General features: G+C 43.9%; 1 protein-coding gene across 1 annotated transcript in view; it reads left to right on the top strand.

Annotated features, from left to right (window-relative positions):
* Positions 1–15,771, top strand: part of LOC124209537 (teneurin-a-like) — a 114,551-nt gene that overhangs the window by 39,793 nt on the left and 58,987 nt on the right. The window contains exon 5 of the mRNA XM_046607561.1: positions 12,862–13,259. Within this exon, the coding sequence (XP_046463517.1) occupies positions 12,986–13,259 (274 nt within the window). The 5' untranslated portion in view covers positions 12,862–12,985. The remainder of the gene's footprint in view (positions 1–12,861; positions 13,260–15,771) is intronic.

The following is a 15,771-nucleotide window of genomic DNA, read 5'->3' as shown; positions in this document are numbered from 1 at the left end:
TGTAAAGAATTTTAAAAAATAGAGGAGCCGCTGCGCTTATTTGCCAACTGTGTGTGATCGACTGGATCAGATTTGGTTCGTGGCGGTATCGGGTCAGTTTCAATCGGAGGGGAGAGAGAATCACAATAGACCCATATCTTGCATCTCTTTTCTTTTCTTGTTGTTGTGTTCAATTGAAATGCTACAAGAGAGAGAGAGAGAAAATGGGCCGGCAGCGTGTGCTGGAACGTGCAGACATTCACCGGATCAACTACCCCAAAAAAATACGAGATTGTAGCAGCGCTGCTGAGCTCCTTGTCGCCATGGTAGCGATGACATGGATTTTGCATGCTGTACAGTATCCACTGGTAATACCGTAGAGGTCGTCTGTTCCCGATTATTAAGTAGATACGCTATAAATCCGGAATAGGAAAAAAAGGGGGGAAACTACAGTACACAGCAAGTCCTGTAAAAGAGGGATCAGAAATCCTCTCTCTCCATGTTGTAGCCCAGCTTTACAAACCCCTTGGAATCACCCAGGGAAATGATCTCGTATTCTATACTCTCAGGCCCACCCCTCTCTATACTTTCTTTTTTCGAATGTAATTTAAAAATCGAAACTGGATCACGTTACACGAATTTAGATGTCTGGGATTTTCCGATCAAACGACTTTCGGCAACAGCTTTTTTTTCCGATTCACCTTGAGAAAAAAATGTCGTTTGCTTCGAGTTTGGTTTCGTAAAAATGAAAACAGGAGACAGTTTTGCGGTTGTTGCGGTTGGCCAGTCTGTCGACAAGTGGCCGACTTTGCCCAGGTATAATTATTAGCATTTTGTAGAGGTGTGGTGGTGGCCAGCACCTCGGCACCGGACACGGTTTGCCTGTAACGAGCTTGGCCTTGCGGTTTCCCTTTTGGAGTGCGTTGTTTATTCATCGCTTAGATCATATCCTTTTTATTTTATTTTTTAAATAAAAAAAGATAGAGAAAAAAAAGTTTATGCATTTCCCCCCAGTTATATTCCCTTCACCATCTCATTTTCTCTTGTCGCTCTTTTTTTCTTATTTTTATTTTTGGCTTCCCCTCCTTCTTTCCGGTGGATGGATGGCGCTGAGTAATATAACCAAAAAATGAGAAAAGAGAGAAAGATGGACCACATGTATAGAGATGGCGTCTATATACTTAAGAAGCTCTCCATCTTAATCAAGGAGCTCTATTGTCTTTTAATCTTCTTCTTCTTCTTGTGGAGCTCCTCAAAAGGCTGTGTGTAGTAGTAGTACTCTGCGGATGCTGAGGAGGGGGGGGAGAGAGGACGGGCAGCTAAAGCTGAAAATGAAGTTGATTGACTGGATGAAATCAGTTTTGCCTTTGCCTTATAGCCAGCTCTCTTCTATATACCATACGCCATCATTTTTCACTCTGACGTCGAGACGGACGTAAAAAGTCAAAAGAACCAAAGAGATTTTCCCTTTTCTCGTATAAAACACCACCGTTAAATTTTTCCCCAGAAAGAGATGGAGAGAGTTAGAGAGAGGTACCGTATCCAAAGAGAAGCAACAATCGGTCATGAAGACTTTGGGGCTCTTTTATATCATAGAAAGGACGCAGCTACACAACATCTACGACACACAGTGTGCGAGGAGCACTAGTCAGCGGGAGTTGTCTCTATTCCCCGAGCTGAAATCAATAACATGTCACAACTTGAAACGCCGTTGCCCCAACGACATCCAGGTATATACTACTACCAGTTTCTCCTTGCAGACATTAGATACATCCAGCATCCGGCCAACACAGACGAAGCTTCTTTCTTCGGACATGGCCAAATAACGCGGGGATGAAAAGGGTGGCTTTTGTTTTCAGTTTCAAAAAACATGTATTTCGCCAAAAGAAAGGCGATATCCTACACGAGACGTGAAATGGATCCATCCAGTCACGCTCTTTTGCAGCTCTTTCTCAGCGGAATTCAAGTCCATACGAAATGGCAGCAGCAGCAGCTTCTTTGCCTTGATTTTCTTTCTTTTTTCGAAATAAGAACCGTTTTATCTTTTTTTACTTCTAGAGAGATGAGAAAAACGGTTTCATTGGCTTGTTCTCACCTTTTTCCTTCTTCTTCTTCTTCGGCAGAGGGAGGAGGGAAATTTGGTCTTGAGGTTTTGGAATCATTAAATTGTGTAGAGAAAGAAACGCCACGTTCATAAAAAGTTGTTTTTCCAAAGGGGGGGACGACTTGTGTCCGGGGGACCTTGGACCCTTTGGGGTATATAGATGGAAATCATCAAGTATAGAGAGACTGACTACCTGAGCTTATATACTCGAAAAGAAACCACCAAACCCACCACCTTCAACCACACCAGTGGCTCTCTGCAATTCATTTGTGCTTCAACTCCCCCCACGTCCCAAACTCCTCCCACTTTTTTCTTCTTCTTCTTCTTCTCGACTTGCTTATTTTTTCTTGCCACTTTTTGTTGTTGTTGTTGTTGAAAAATAATTTCACCGATATATAAGAAGAGTAGCGCGCGGCAGACACACGCACATGCTACAACGCAGCAGTCTCCTTGTGTGTGTGTACACGTAATTATCGTGAAGCACGTCAACCTCTGGCGTGCAGCCCAAACAACAACAACAGCACTGGAGGCGGCTCAAAAAAAAGTCTGCCCGTCCTTATAGCACCAACTTTATTTTTTCCATTTCAAAACAAAAAAGGATTTTTTTTTCTTTTCCAGGCCCTTATAAATTTTTGTTTCTTTTTTCTTTTCTGCTTGGACAATTGCAAAAGTTGCTGGATAGCGAAAGGGGCTCAATGTGTTTCCTCTAACAAGTCGAGGCTACTCTTTTTCTTGATTCGTGTCTTACGTACAAGAGCAATCAAGGTCTGATGATGTCGGAAGAAAAACAAGTGGACCCGACAAACCTGTGCCCATTTTTCTTGCGTGTCGTCGTCCACCGACTCCTCCGAAAAAAGTTGTTTGATTTTTCCTCCATTTTTTGGGGGGTATGGACTTTTTCCAAGGCAAATAGACGGACAATCTCTCATGGGAGGTTAGGAGATTTTGGTGGAAGAAAATCTTGTCAGAGTGCCAGATCTGTTTCTCCTTTAGTCCCTTTTTAGCGCCTCATCGCAAACGCCACGGAGAAAATCATAAATCATAATTAGTTTGATTTATGTTTTTTTCTCTCGGTGGGGACCCAGGTGCCCAGCCCTAAAGTTTTATAGCAGCAGCCAAAACTAGAATGCGTTTTTAGAGAGAGAAATGGAGAGAAGGGAATTGAGGTTGAACTTGTTTCTCATCCCTCCATTGATGGTATCAAAGGTCGGAATGTGTTTTGGGCTGTGTCTCATCACATGAAAATTGGGGCTTAGTCTGGAGAATCACGCTGTGCTGGGCCATCGATCCTGGGATCAGCGTCAAGAAAGGAGAAGAAGAAGAAGAAAAAAATATCCCAACTGCATAAAATGGGTATGTTTCTTTGGACTTTGACACGAACATTCGACCCTTTGTACTGGGCTGATAGGGCACGCGAAAAAAGAGAAGGGACCCCCGCAAGATCAGTTCTATAGACCGTCTTTGGAGCTGAGCAGGACTGCTATACACACACACACACACATACACAGTATCGATGGATATGGTGTTCACGCGTGATAAAAACATGGGTTTTTCGATGAGGGTTTCTTTCTTCTTGTTTTCTGTTTAGAAAGAAAGGATCGTCGTGTTGTATAAGGGACCCCACCGGGATTTTTCTGTGTCTCTGAAGCGAGTACAAGTTCTCCCAATCCATGGAATCCATGGAAAAAAAAACATTTTGTACAATTTTTCCTGTTCTCGTCCCATTCTAATCGTTCCCCCTGCGCTGTGCTACTCTGGACGAATTTTTCCTCTCGAGTTTTCTCTGCCATTAATCGACATGGGGGCGACCATGGACTCGGATTTGATTTGTGCCTTTTTTTTCTCTCCCCCATTTTTTGATCCGGAACTTCTGGAGTTGATCTAAGAAAGTCAAAACACACACACGTCTAGTCTCTCTGCTACCGTAGGGAGAAAGAAATTGACGACAACGTGGAGCCAACGGTCGTCTAACTCAATCGATAACAGCACATGACGTCATCTCCCGCAGTTGCTCCTTATATTGCGTCTTTTTCCTTTCTTGTTGTTTCCCGTGTTCGACGACGGCACTCGATTGTTTCATTGTGGAAAACATCAAGGGGATTGTCTACCCGAGTCCCTTTTTGGCGAAAATGAAGCGGGTGGGAAATAACTGGAAAGAAGAAGAAGAAGTGAAAATGGGACAAGTGATGGACAGCTGTGAGACAAGTTTTATACCACCAGTGGGGCGCGACCGTCGTCGTCGTCGTCGGTGAAGGAATGCGCATTACGTCGCGGGCGCTCGTGTCAATTAGCGTCGCCCCACCCCCCATTTGGTGGCCACCACCACCTCGTCGTGTGTGCGTGCCCGGGACTTGGCCGCCGCCGTCGTCTTCACTTGTCTCTGCTCGCCGTTCATTGTGTACGACTTGCGATGGACGTGCGGATATGCATAATGATCCACGCCCTTTTAGTTCGCTAATCATTTTGGCCAAGAAAAGAAAGAAAAGAGCCCCCTTTTTTTCCTTCCGAATTCTTCATCCAGCAGCGATGGCTGGATTCCAGTAAAGTTGCGTAGCATCTGAACCGGCAACATAACAAGAAGAAGAGTCTTGTGTGTGTGGAGAGTGGCCCTCGAAAGCCTCAGAAGCTTGCAGCGTTCGTCAGCATTTGTTTGATATGCATCTCTCTCTCTCTCTCGGCCAAACCCCACCCCGACTCTGTTGTGTGTGTATCTTTTTAGCTCTTTGGTTATATTATCCATTCTCTTGGGGGACGGCAGATAGGGACTGACAATAGCCGCGGAAAATACGGCCAAGTATGTGTACATATCAGAAAAGATGTGGCTGCTGCTGCTGCTGGAAAGCCCTTGGTTTGCTCTTCCATCAAGATGGCGACCCCCTCTTTAACTGACTTTGATGATGAGGAAAGGGTGGTGGTTGCGGCAACGCTCATCATCATCAACATCCACTCGGGCGATTGTCTTGTGCCGCTATATTGCGCTGGCTGGTTGGCTGGCCGGCCGGCCAACAAACTTCCCTTTTTTGTTTCGTTGCCCGCCCGCGATCATCAAGGGCAATTTCACAAAAGATACGACTAGACTTTTGTGGTGGACCGGCTTCTTCTTTTCCCGTCGGTCCGTCGCATTATTATTATTACGATTATTATTCGCCCTTTTTGTTCTTGTTTCTAATATCGGTCCAGAGGGCTTCCTGGTAAATATCCCGACTACTACTACAACTACTACTACTACTACTATACTATGTTGTTGTACATATATAGTCTTTAATGGAAGTCGTAGAGCTGATTCTTCTCCCGTTTCACTGGGGCGAAGGTTATTTCTCTCTCTCTGTTGATCCTCTTTTGTTCTCAGTATACCAATCGCCGTTTCCTCCCGTGTCCAACGAACCAGCACACTCCATGTCCGGTTTTGTTCCATTACACAAACGAATGCCTTGGCTGGGATACTATAGACGTATACTATATTTTTTTTATGATGATCATTTCGATATGAGGTCGTCCCCAACATGAGCTAATCCCTCCCTGGCACAGCATCATCCAATGTGCAGGAGTTCTCTTCCACCCTCACATTTTCCCTATTACGGTTGCTTAGTAGTAGTAGTAGTAGTAGTACTACGTTCCGGGTATGACTTTCTATTAGATTATTTCTAATTCATTTTTAAATAATCATCTTAGCAGTGCCGAGACGTCCAGTTTTGAAGTTGCTTCCGGTTCCGCCTATTAATGATTCAAGTGGGTGGAGTCAAGTTGGACTGGTAATTAACTTCAGTCTCGAAAAGTTTTGAAGGAGACGAAAAAAAAAGAAAGAAAATGGATTGGCCCTCATATATCAATAAAGTGATGTAGGTCAGATTGGACTTTTAAGAGGCAATTTATTTGGCATTAGTAAAAAGTTGGCAAAAAAAAAATGAAATGATAAATGGGAGCGATACAGACGTTGTATTGCCCGTTAAAATGGAGGTCGTATATCGTCGCTTTCAATGTCAATATATAGCTCGCTCGAGCCAGTAGTAGTAGTAGTAGTTGTATAGCTGCTACTATCTACTAACTATAAACAAGGAGTTATTGGTGTCCGGCAGCTGCAGCCAGAAGAAAAAGAAAAGAAACACACAAACTTGTATACTTTTTCTCCATCGACCGCTGCGGCGCTCGAAATCCCGCCCGAATGGCCAATCTATAAATTTTCACGTAATGCCCCGGAGCACCAGCTGTGTGGTGCTGCAGGGAAACACACACACACACAGAGCGTCTAATGTTGTTTTGTTTGTTTCTCTCCGTGAAAAAAACAAACAAACAAAACAAACCTGTGATTGAATTAATTTTTGTCTCATTGCAACCTTGCTTGGGCCACTATTGATTGAAAAAAAACATGGCCTGCAGATGTTGGGCGTGGCTTGTCTCAGTGGAAAGGGGAATTATTATTTGGTGGAAATAATTCTTCTCGGTCGAGTCAATCTACGAATGTTGTGTGGCCATCGATCCAGCTAGGCAGTTGATGGCAGTCAGACTGTGGACGCACTAGTTATATGACCGGGCCTCTTTTTTTCTTTCTCGGGAGAAAGAAAAAAGGCGAAAGCGATTGACGACGCCCGACACACTCACGCACGCAGTCACACCATATCGACCTCTCTCTATCGGTGTGGCCGGTGTCGGCGGCTATCAAAAACTTTTGTACGGCCCACTTTTTGGCGTTTTCTTGTATGAGGGAGGAGGAAGATGTTTAAGACGAACGACGTCCGTCAGGCCGCCGCCCTCGTCAAATCGATCGGCGGCCAAACCTCGTATTTGATTAGACAGGTGGCCCCCAGGCGGTCTCTTGTGTAGTCTGCCACAGCAGAGAGAGATGTGTGTATACATTCACTGGTTAACTGTTGCGCCTGTGTGTGTGTGTGTGAGCGCCACCAGATCAAGTTGACTTATATACTCGCCTTGTCGGCGGGTAGGAAAGAAAAACAAAACAAAACAAACTTTTTCTAATTGGATTTCTGATGCGGATGTCTTACTACCGTATCGAAATTTTGGCAACAAAATGCTGGGCCGCTTTTTCCACTCATCGGCCTTGCTGTATAGCAAAGTGATGGAACAGTTAATCGGCTTAGGTGTGTCGAGTGCTTCTCTCTCCTTTTTCTACTACCGTATTACTTTTTTGACTGGGACCCACTTTTTTCCCAGCGACCGAGACTCGACATCAAAGTGGAGGGATTGCCATTTCTTTTATACAGATAGGGGGCACCAGCTTATACTCGGTCGAATTCGAAATGCATTTTGTCTTCTTCTTTAACTAAGTCTCCTTTGCTTTTTACTTTGTAACTTTGGCCCACACACGGAAAGAAATAGTGACACTACGTGATGTGAGACTCTTCTTGTTCTATCGAAATCATTCCCAAAAGAGACACGCTCACTTTCTGGCTGCCGCTGACGTCAATCGACACCGTCAATCGTCAAGCTTTTCCTTTTGGAAAGTTGATTGGATTATTTACAGTCACTTCGCAAAAGATAGCGCCAAAAATAACAGAATCGCCAGTGTGGTTGTTTTTGTACCTTGGAGATAAATGATTTAAAAAGAAAAACGAAGGTAATTTTGAAAAAAACTCTTAAAATATAAATGTTGATTGGGTCCGACCACCCAGCGGAAATCCACCCTTTAGACACCGGATGGATGTCAACTCTCCACATGAATTCTCGGTCTGGAACACGGCAGACATAATTGATAGTGGTCAGCTAGTGGTTGCACCACCTTCCCTCCGGCATATCATGGACGAAATTTTTCTATTAATAAAGAAATAAGAACTTTCCCCACTCACCTCCTTTTTTTTATGTGATGATAATTTCGTAACGAAGGGGAAAACTGGAGAGATTCTTGCTGGTTACATGACCTATTAGTGAACAATGATTTCTTTGATTTCACGCTTGATTTTCATCGTATTTTCTTTGTTGAAGCCCCTAAAAGTTCTTTGGGGGAAAGACGTTGGCGAATCGAATCGTCTAATAATAGCCATCACTTGAAAATCTCTGTACTTTTACAATATTTATTGATGTTATCTTTAACCATCTCGAAAGATAAAAGAAATGGGGTTGAAAGCGGACCGAGGATTCTTTGATTCAGAATTGTTTAAAAAATGAAAGAAAGAAAAAGAAAAGTTTTTCTCCATCTCTTTGGAGAGTTCATAAAGGTCTTTTTTTGGAGGATGATGAGAATGCAACATTAAGCCCAGAGAAATGGGAAAAAGTATTATTGTCTCTTATCGTTTTGTTGAATGCCCCGATGCGCCCAGAGTCCAACTCTTCAAAAGATTCTTCTTCTTCTTTTATGATTGGCTCGTTGTAGTACAATCTGTCGACAGGCCCCTCTCTTTCTTGCATTTCACATATTTTCGTCTGGCGCAAGGCGAACAATTAGCCGACGCTGGTACACAATAGTGGCCATGATGGCGCAATTCGTGATGATGACAATGGACTAATGAAAAAGAAAAGAAACGCGGAAACAAAGTGGACGAAGCCCCGTGTGATTGACACACACACACACGTGAATTCTGAGACCACTACAGACATTATCTGTTTTTAAGAACCGAGTTGATTGTCATATCTTTTTAATGCCATGTCTCGCCCGTTATTGGTTTGCGCGCGAAATACGATTTTGCAATTTGGGGGGTAAAGAGAGAGAGAGGTGATGCGAAAGTGCTTGGTTAAACTGATCAGTCCCTCTCATTAATACCTCGACTCCATCGCTCTCTCCCCCCCACCACCACCACCACGCCCGTTGTGCTGCAAGATAATTGAATTCCAATTTCACGGCGAGAGAGAGACATTGAGGGAGAGAGCACTGCTGCACTCTGGCCTTGATGTCATTTTAATGCGCCACTATCTCGGGCTAGACTCGGACGTTATATACACGCCAGGTAGTACTTGAAAGATTCATTTAAGAGCGATGCAATTCCCTGCACAGTACACACACGGTCACTGAGCAGCATTGCGAATGATCTCTCCTCTCGACGCACGCCCTTACCCACTCGAGTTCAGCTCTCTCTCTTTAGCTCTCTAGCAGAGTCTCATTTTATCTTGTCGCGCCATCTGGCACACGCATTCGATCCAGGCACAGAAAACGGCTCTCCCTTGCTCTCATTACGTGTGTCTCATTGTCATTCCGCCATGAATTTCAAAAAAAGGGTCCGACTCTACATTGTAGAGTGTCCTACTCTCTCTAGCTCTCTTGGTGTCCCGGATCGATAAAATATCTCTTTGGCTCAAAGCAAACGGGAAATTCGTGTCGTCATGTCAAACTTTTTTGATTTCCGTCAGGTGAAAAATAATAATCACGGCATGAAATGGAGAAGACGGCAACTTGTTAAAAGGTTCGAGGGTAGAAACCATTTGACAATTTGTTTGTTAAAACAAAATTGGCTCGCCTAATTAGTTGGCAAACGTTTCCCCTCCCCGGTTGTGATGACAGACTCTGTCGTGATCAGAGAGGCTCCTAAATGTCAGTATATGGTAAATAGTAGGCTTGCGTTTAAGCTGATTATAAATGCGGCACCACGAGAGAGTTGGGAGAAATCGTATCGTGACGACGACGACAACCGGCAGCGACTTTGTTGTTCGACAAAAAACAACAACTCGACTCTGTTGTGTGGGTTGTACGTGGAATAATGAGATGCAAATGATTGCCCGGGTAATATCCATACAATATTACTTTTCTCTTCTCTTTCTCCTGCTGCCAGTTGGTCTATTGTTTGAATTGGATTTGGAGAGTATCTGTCTTGTTGTTGTTATTTTTTGTCAGGCTAGTGAATGAGGGTTGTTTCATTCCCTCCTCCTCCGACACACGAGAAAATGTGTGATGGATCGGCTTTGACTAACTCGACAATTGGGAACCGTTTTGACGTTGAGCACGGCGGCGGCGGCAGCTGCTGCGCAACTTTGAGTCGCAATGTGTTTGTCTTTTTCCGAGGATATCAAGCGACCCGACGCAAAAGTATAACGAGGTCCTCAGGGGGGCGCCCAGGAAAGAGCTCAATTATGTAGCGAACGCCAAAAAAGTCGTCGGATCGACATTTTTCGGCGGCCAACTCTATTTTTTTATTTCCCTCTCTCTTGCGGCTTTCGAGTTGTTATTGTTGTTATTAGTTATGATTACACTAAGTTGAGATGAAAGAAGGGAAAATAAATAAATTGGGCAAATATAAAAAAAGACGGCCGACGACGCACTCTATAAAGGTCAGCCTTATAGTTTTGCTGTGTGTAGTTACTATTAGGCCGTTACTTTTATTCCGAGGACGATGACCGAGTTGAGAGATGATGGCCAGGCCAATCATGGAGTTTCCCCCCCGCTACTGCTGCTGCGTGTACTTGATGATGTTAGTGGACCGTTGGGTGAGGGTGGACCTCACGTCCCACTCCAATTCTTTTATTATTTCTTCATTTTTTTTTCCTTGTTTTTCCGCTTTTGATGGTGATACTCTGGGATCCTTTATTTTTCTGACGTGCGTCTCTCGTTTCCTCGGCAATGCAACCGGGCAAGAATCCAATTCATGTACGTGTCTTTCAAGATTTCCATCTTTTTCCTTTTAACCATGATAGATAGATCTAGATCTCTTTGGGTTGGTTCCTCTTACTTCTTTTTATTACGTTTGAAATTTTCCCTGACGCAACAGCTTTCTTCTTTTTGATTTCCCCTGCAGCAGCAGCAGCTGAGATAGCAGCAGCATGCGCGTGAGGTTCCGTGACGAGGGCCATCCGTCATCCGTGTTTCTTTCTTTTTTTCCTCCCTTTCCTGGCGGTATCTTAAGGTTTTTCCAGCACATCCTCGGCCCGTAATTGCTGATAAAAAAAAAATAAAATAAAATACGTGCTGTGAAACGTGTTGTATCTAGGGACTTGTACGATTTAGATTTATTATTTCATTCTTCTTCTTCTTCTTCTTTTTCTTGTCTTTTTTTTTCCACCCTTAATTCTTTCTATACATTCAAATTTGAACAACGATCCATCAATCGCAGTTTCCCACACCAGTATACATGTGTGGATGGATACACATGTGTGTGTTTGCTGGGTGTTGTATTTCGTAAAATCACGGACCGAAAATAGATCTATCTGTCTCTTTTTGTTACTCGTGAAAGTCACGTCGGGTCGAAGCAACGGGAGGAAATGTGTGGCAACGGAGTAACTGAGGCGCACGATTTTAATGATGCCCCCGATGGTAGACGCAGATATAGGCCTATTACACATGCCGAAATGTATATAACGAACGAACGAACGGATCGAATGCTGGTTAGACAGACGTGCGGGCGTCAGTATACTCTCGTTAACCCCCCACCCAAAAATGGGAGAAATACAAAATCTAGAAACGTGTTTTTATCTTCCAGGGATTCATTTGAATGAGAAGTTTTTTTTTAAAATATATATTCAAGAGGGAAAAAATTTGTGTAGAGTTTCAAACAAATGTCTGATCCATCGCTACTATATAATATAAGTAAAATAGAGGAGGGATCTTTGTGAGCAAGCCTCCGGTTTCTCGTTTCCCCATCCGATGCGTAGTTCCACATCATGAGTCATCAAGTCCTGCAGCTGTCTGCAGACTCCCCTCATCTCGTATGATTACGCCACCATCCAGTCACAGTAGAGCACAACATGTTATTATTACGTACACCAATACAGACTTGTTTTTGTCATCGTCCAAGAGAAGAAAGCAAAAGAAGTTTTCCCTTTTTTTTGTTGTATTGTTGTTATACATTTTTCGGCGGGGGCCGCTCAAAATATTGTCCGCGTTGGCCGTGATGATGTTGGGCATTAGGCTGGGCCATTCACCGAGACTCTTTCTTCTTCTTTTGTTGGTTTTCTAATAGAGCCCGGTGTCGTCGTGTTGTGTTTCCCTTTGACGTGGCTCTGCAAGGTGTGTTGGTATAGTAACAATGTCAACATTATTATGCTAACTAGCACACCAACCCCCCCGTTTGTCCATCCATCAAACTCGTTGTCAAACTCGCTCGTGCGACCTCTTACTATTTGTATTTTGCCCGGACCCGAAAGACATTTTTCTAGTACGGCAACTCGAAATAATAAAGCGAAGGCCAGATAGGAGTAGTAGCGCTGCCGCTTATTTCATTTTCAGTTTGTGATAATGGTGATGACAATGCGTAAAACGATACGCGTTTTGTCGGAGGGGAAAAACCAGTTGGCGGATGGAGGAAGAGGACCAAGGCGACTTTTTGTCTTGTTCAGGGAGATACCAGCATATGTCATCCGTTTGTAATTAAATCCCCACCGTTTTTTTTTTTCATTATTTTTTTCTTCTTTTTAAACTGGAAAAGAAAAAGAAACACAAGTATGTTAATCATATGAACGTGTTTTGGGTGTTGTTATTGGGGACTGGCTTTTAGCCACGGCACGTTGAGCCCCTGGGCTAAAGTAACTACTATAGTACGTACCGTGGTGTGTGTCTAAAGCCCTCATATATTTCGTTTTGTTGGCATCATCATCATCATTCCCCTTTTTTTCTTTTTTTTTTCGTTCTCCATTTACTACGCCAAACTTCTGCTCATGTCGGCCAACAAAGAGTGATTACACTAATCATTTGGCGAGATTAAACAAGTGGGAATAAACAATAGAATGCAGTACTTTTACACTGCTGCAGGGCTTGAAATCCACCACTTGGTTGTATTTTTTTTTCACTTTTTAAGGAACGTTAAGGAACAACAATTACATAAGGACATGTGACGGAAACAGCCGACGATCGATATTCTATTGTGTTACTGACTATGTGTTTCGTTTTTTTCTCTATTTTCCAGATCAGATTGAACGGCACTTCCTGTCACTGTGTGATAAAAGAAAAAAGGGAAGAAGAAGAAGAAAAGGTACAGGACTAGTGTACAAACAAACAAACAATTTTCATGTGTTGCATGCGGGCGAAACATGGCTGATATCGGTCGACGCCAGCAACCAACAACGGCGACCCTTGCATCATCAACAGTTCACTCTGAGCTGCAGTGGCGTTCAGAAGAGGAGGAAGACGACTCTGAGGAGCACACGGAAGATTCGGCTTCGTCCTCGTCGGACGAACGTGAACCGCTGCACATTGAAACGGCTGCCCAGCAGCAGCAGCAACAGTGCAGCTACCTGGCTACCAGTAGTGAGAGCCAGCCCTTCAGCAGCAACCACATCGGTGGCGTCACGCCCAATCACCCAGGTAATCCATCGTTGGTCTCGTTGTCACGACCCACTTCCCGACCCCCTTGGACCCTCCTACTTTTAAATGACTGTCCTTAGCTCTTCTTGACTAATTCAAACAACAACAGCAGCAGCTGCTACAGGATCAACCCCGGGAAAACAGTTAGCGAGCCTTAATTTTTTTGGTTGTCTGATGGAAGGTCTGCCGAGGAATGTGTCTCTCTTTCTCTAGCTGGGAGAAACGGAATTAATGACGAACCGATGGTAATAATCCCCCCGCCGTTTTTCGTCCGCGGGATAGACAACAACAAGACCCGAGTCTTTTTGGCCGTGGCCACCACCACCCACTAATTGTCTCTCGGTTGGAGATCGCACAGGCCCTTCTTTTTATTTTCTTCTTCTTCTTCTTCGGTTTAATCTTCTCCTGTTTATACATTTGTCCGCCTCGAGCAGCTGCTCTGAAAAGAAGAAACGCTTCCATCTCTTTTTCTTTCTTTCTTTTCTCTTGATTGGATTTTAATTAATCGTTTGATTCGATTAGACGATTCTAAATCTCGAGACTTTTGTCTGTGACCCCTGTTAACCGATAGAGAGAAAAGAAAAAAAGAGGAAAAATCCCGGCGATCTTGTTAATGCCGTGTAGCGCGTTCACCAAATCAATGAACTGTATGGTGGTGGTGGTGGTGTGGCTTGCAATCTTATTTAGTAGACACCCCATTCACGCAAAGAGAGAGAGAGAGAAGGAAACTCGGCGTCGTGTAATCAAAGCCAACAACAAAAGAGATAACCGGACCGCAGCCGCAGCCGCCACAGCCGCCGCCGCCTTACACAGCCGCTTATATTTTCTTTTGATTGTATGATGGCGAAAGGGAAATAAAGCTGCCGCCAGGTCCTTCTTTTCTCCGGTCGATTGTGTATACTGCGTTTGATCCTTTTCTCTTTGGAAATAAGGAAAGAAAGAAAAATAAGTAAGGAACGTTGAGGAGGTTTCGTGTGTGTTGGGGGGCAACAAACACACGGCGGTGGGGTGGCGCACCACCACCGGGCCCAGTGATTCCGATTCGTTGATTTATTGTATTGTACGTACGTGTTGGTTGCAATCCCGCCGGAACTCTTGACCGTGACACGTTGGTGTAATGAATGGAACTATCGCGTTCGTTTTGATCCGGCCGGAGCGCCAGCCAGTCCGGTGGTGTCAAATATAATTGGATAGAAAAGAAGGTGGTGGAAGAAGAAGAAGACGGGCAGACGTTATATTGTTCAAAGGCGCAACAAAACACGAAAAAAAAAGAATTGTGGAACGAGTGTGAAACCTTTAAGTTGGGTGTGTGTGTGTGTGCTGTACTCGTGAGGATTCCTCCTGAGCTGCCGGACGGTGGAAAATGAAAAAGAATCACTCACACTCAAAAACAGAAAAAAGAAAGATGATTCATCTGCTTCTTCTACTACTACACCAAAGTACAATATCGCATAAGTCGTAGCGTGACCGTCTTCATTCCAGATGATGAGCTCCCGTGTGTTTCTTTTTATTCCATCCCAAGTTGGACCAAAGTTTCTTTTTTCTTTTATTTTTGATTTTCGAAAGGGCAAAAAAGTCGTCGACTGATTTCACGAAACTCCTCCCCTCCGTTGTTTCGGGAAAATAAAGAAAAAAAAAAGTTTTGCCCGGCCTGTACAAACAGCCGTACAGTGAAAAACGGCGGCAGTCGTCGTTGTTCTTTTACTTATCTTGGAGCCCCTTTTTTTTGTCCTGGCCCCTCTTTTCATCTAATACAAAACGGTGGGTCGTTTGTTCGTTTATTTTCCCCTCGCCCAACTTGTGTGTTTGTTCCAGCACGCGCACTCTGGCAGATTGAGTGAGTCTATAGAAGAGAACCGGGGCTCTACTACTACCAAGTAGTAGTTATATAAAGGATTTTCTCCGCTGGCCCACTGTTTGCTCTTTTCTTTCGGCAATATTGGCTCGACTTTGGTGAAACTTCATATTCGTCGTGTGTGTGTGTGTTTGGACTCTTTTGGTTGGCTCCACCAGACTATATTATTACTACTACTACTACTCTATAGACAGTGTGTGAAGATCATTTGTTTGGTCCTTTTTGGAACTGTCCCGCCGTCGCCCGCGGCTGAGACTCTGCTGGATCTAATATCGATTGGTATTAACGTTCGCTCCCACGTCTTTTTTCTTTTCTTCCGCCTTTCTCTTGTGTGACGGAAAACTTTCTTCTTCCGCCCATCCGTTGTGTGTTTGGATGGTAAAGAAGACGACCTAATAATATATAGCCGTCCTCGCCGAAAGTCAAATAAGTCAATCCATCTTTCAAATACTCTTTAACTTCTTCTTCTTCTAGTCTTGTTGTACTGGTAGTAAATGCGGATCGAATTCCATCCAATCATCACGAGGAATCCTTACCGAGCAAACGATTCGGGTTCCCCAATAATGAAATTGAGTGGGGGGGGGGGATGGGCGGAATATTAACAAATCAGGATATTGTACACAGTTATGAGTTATGGAAGAATGGGATGTGTTGGAA

The sequence above is a fragment of the Daphnia pulex genome, chromosome 12 (genome assembly GCF_021134715.1).
Source record: "Daphnia pulex isolate KAP4 chromosome 12, ASM2113471v1".
Lineage (NCBI taxonomy): Eukaryota > Metazoa > Arthropoda > Branchiopoda > Diplostraca > Daphniidae > Daphnia > Daphnia pulex.
This window is presented reverse-complemented; position numbering and strand designations above follow the sequence as displayed.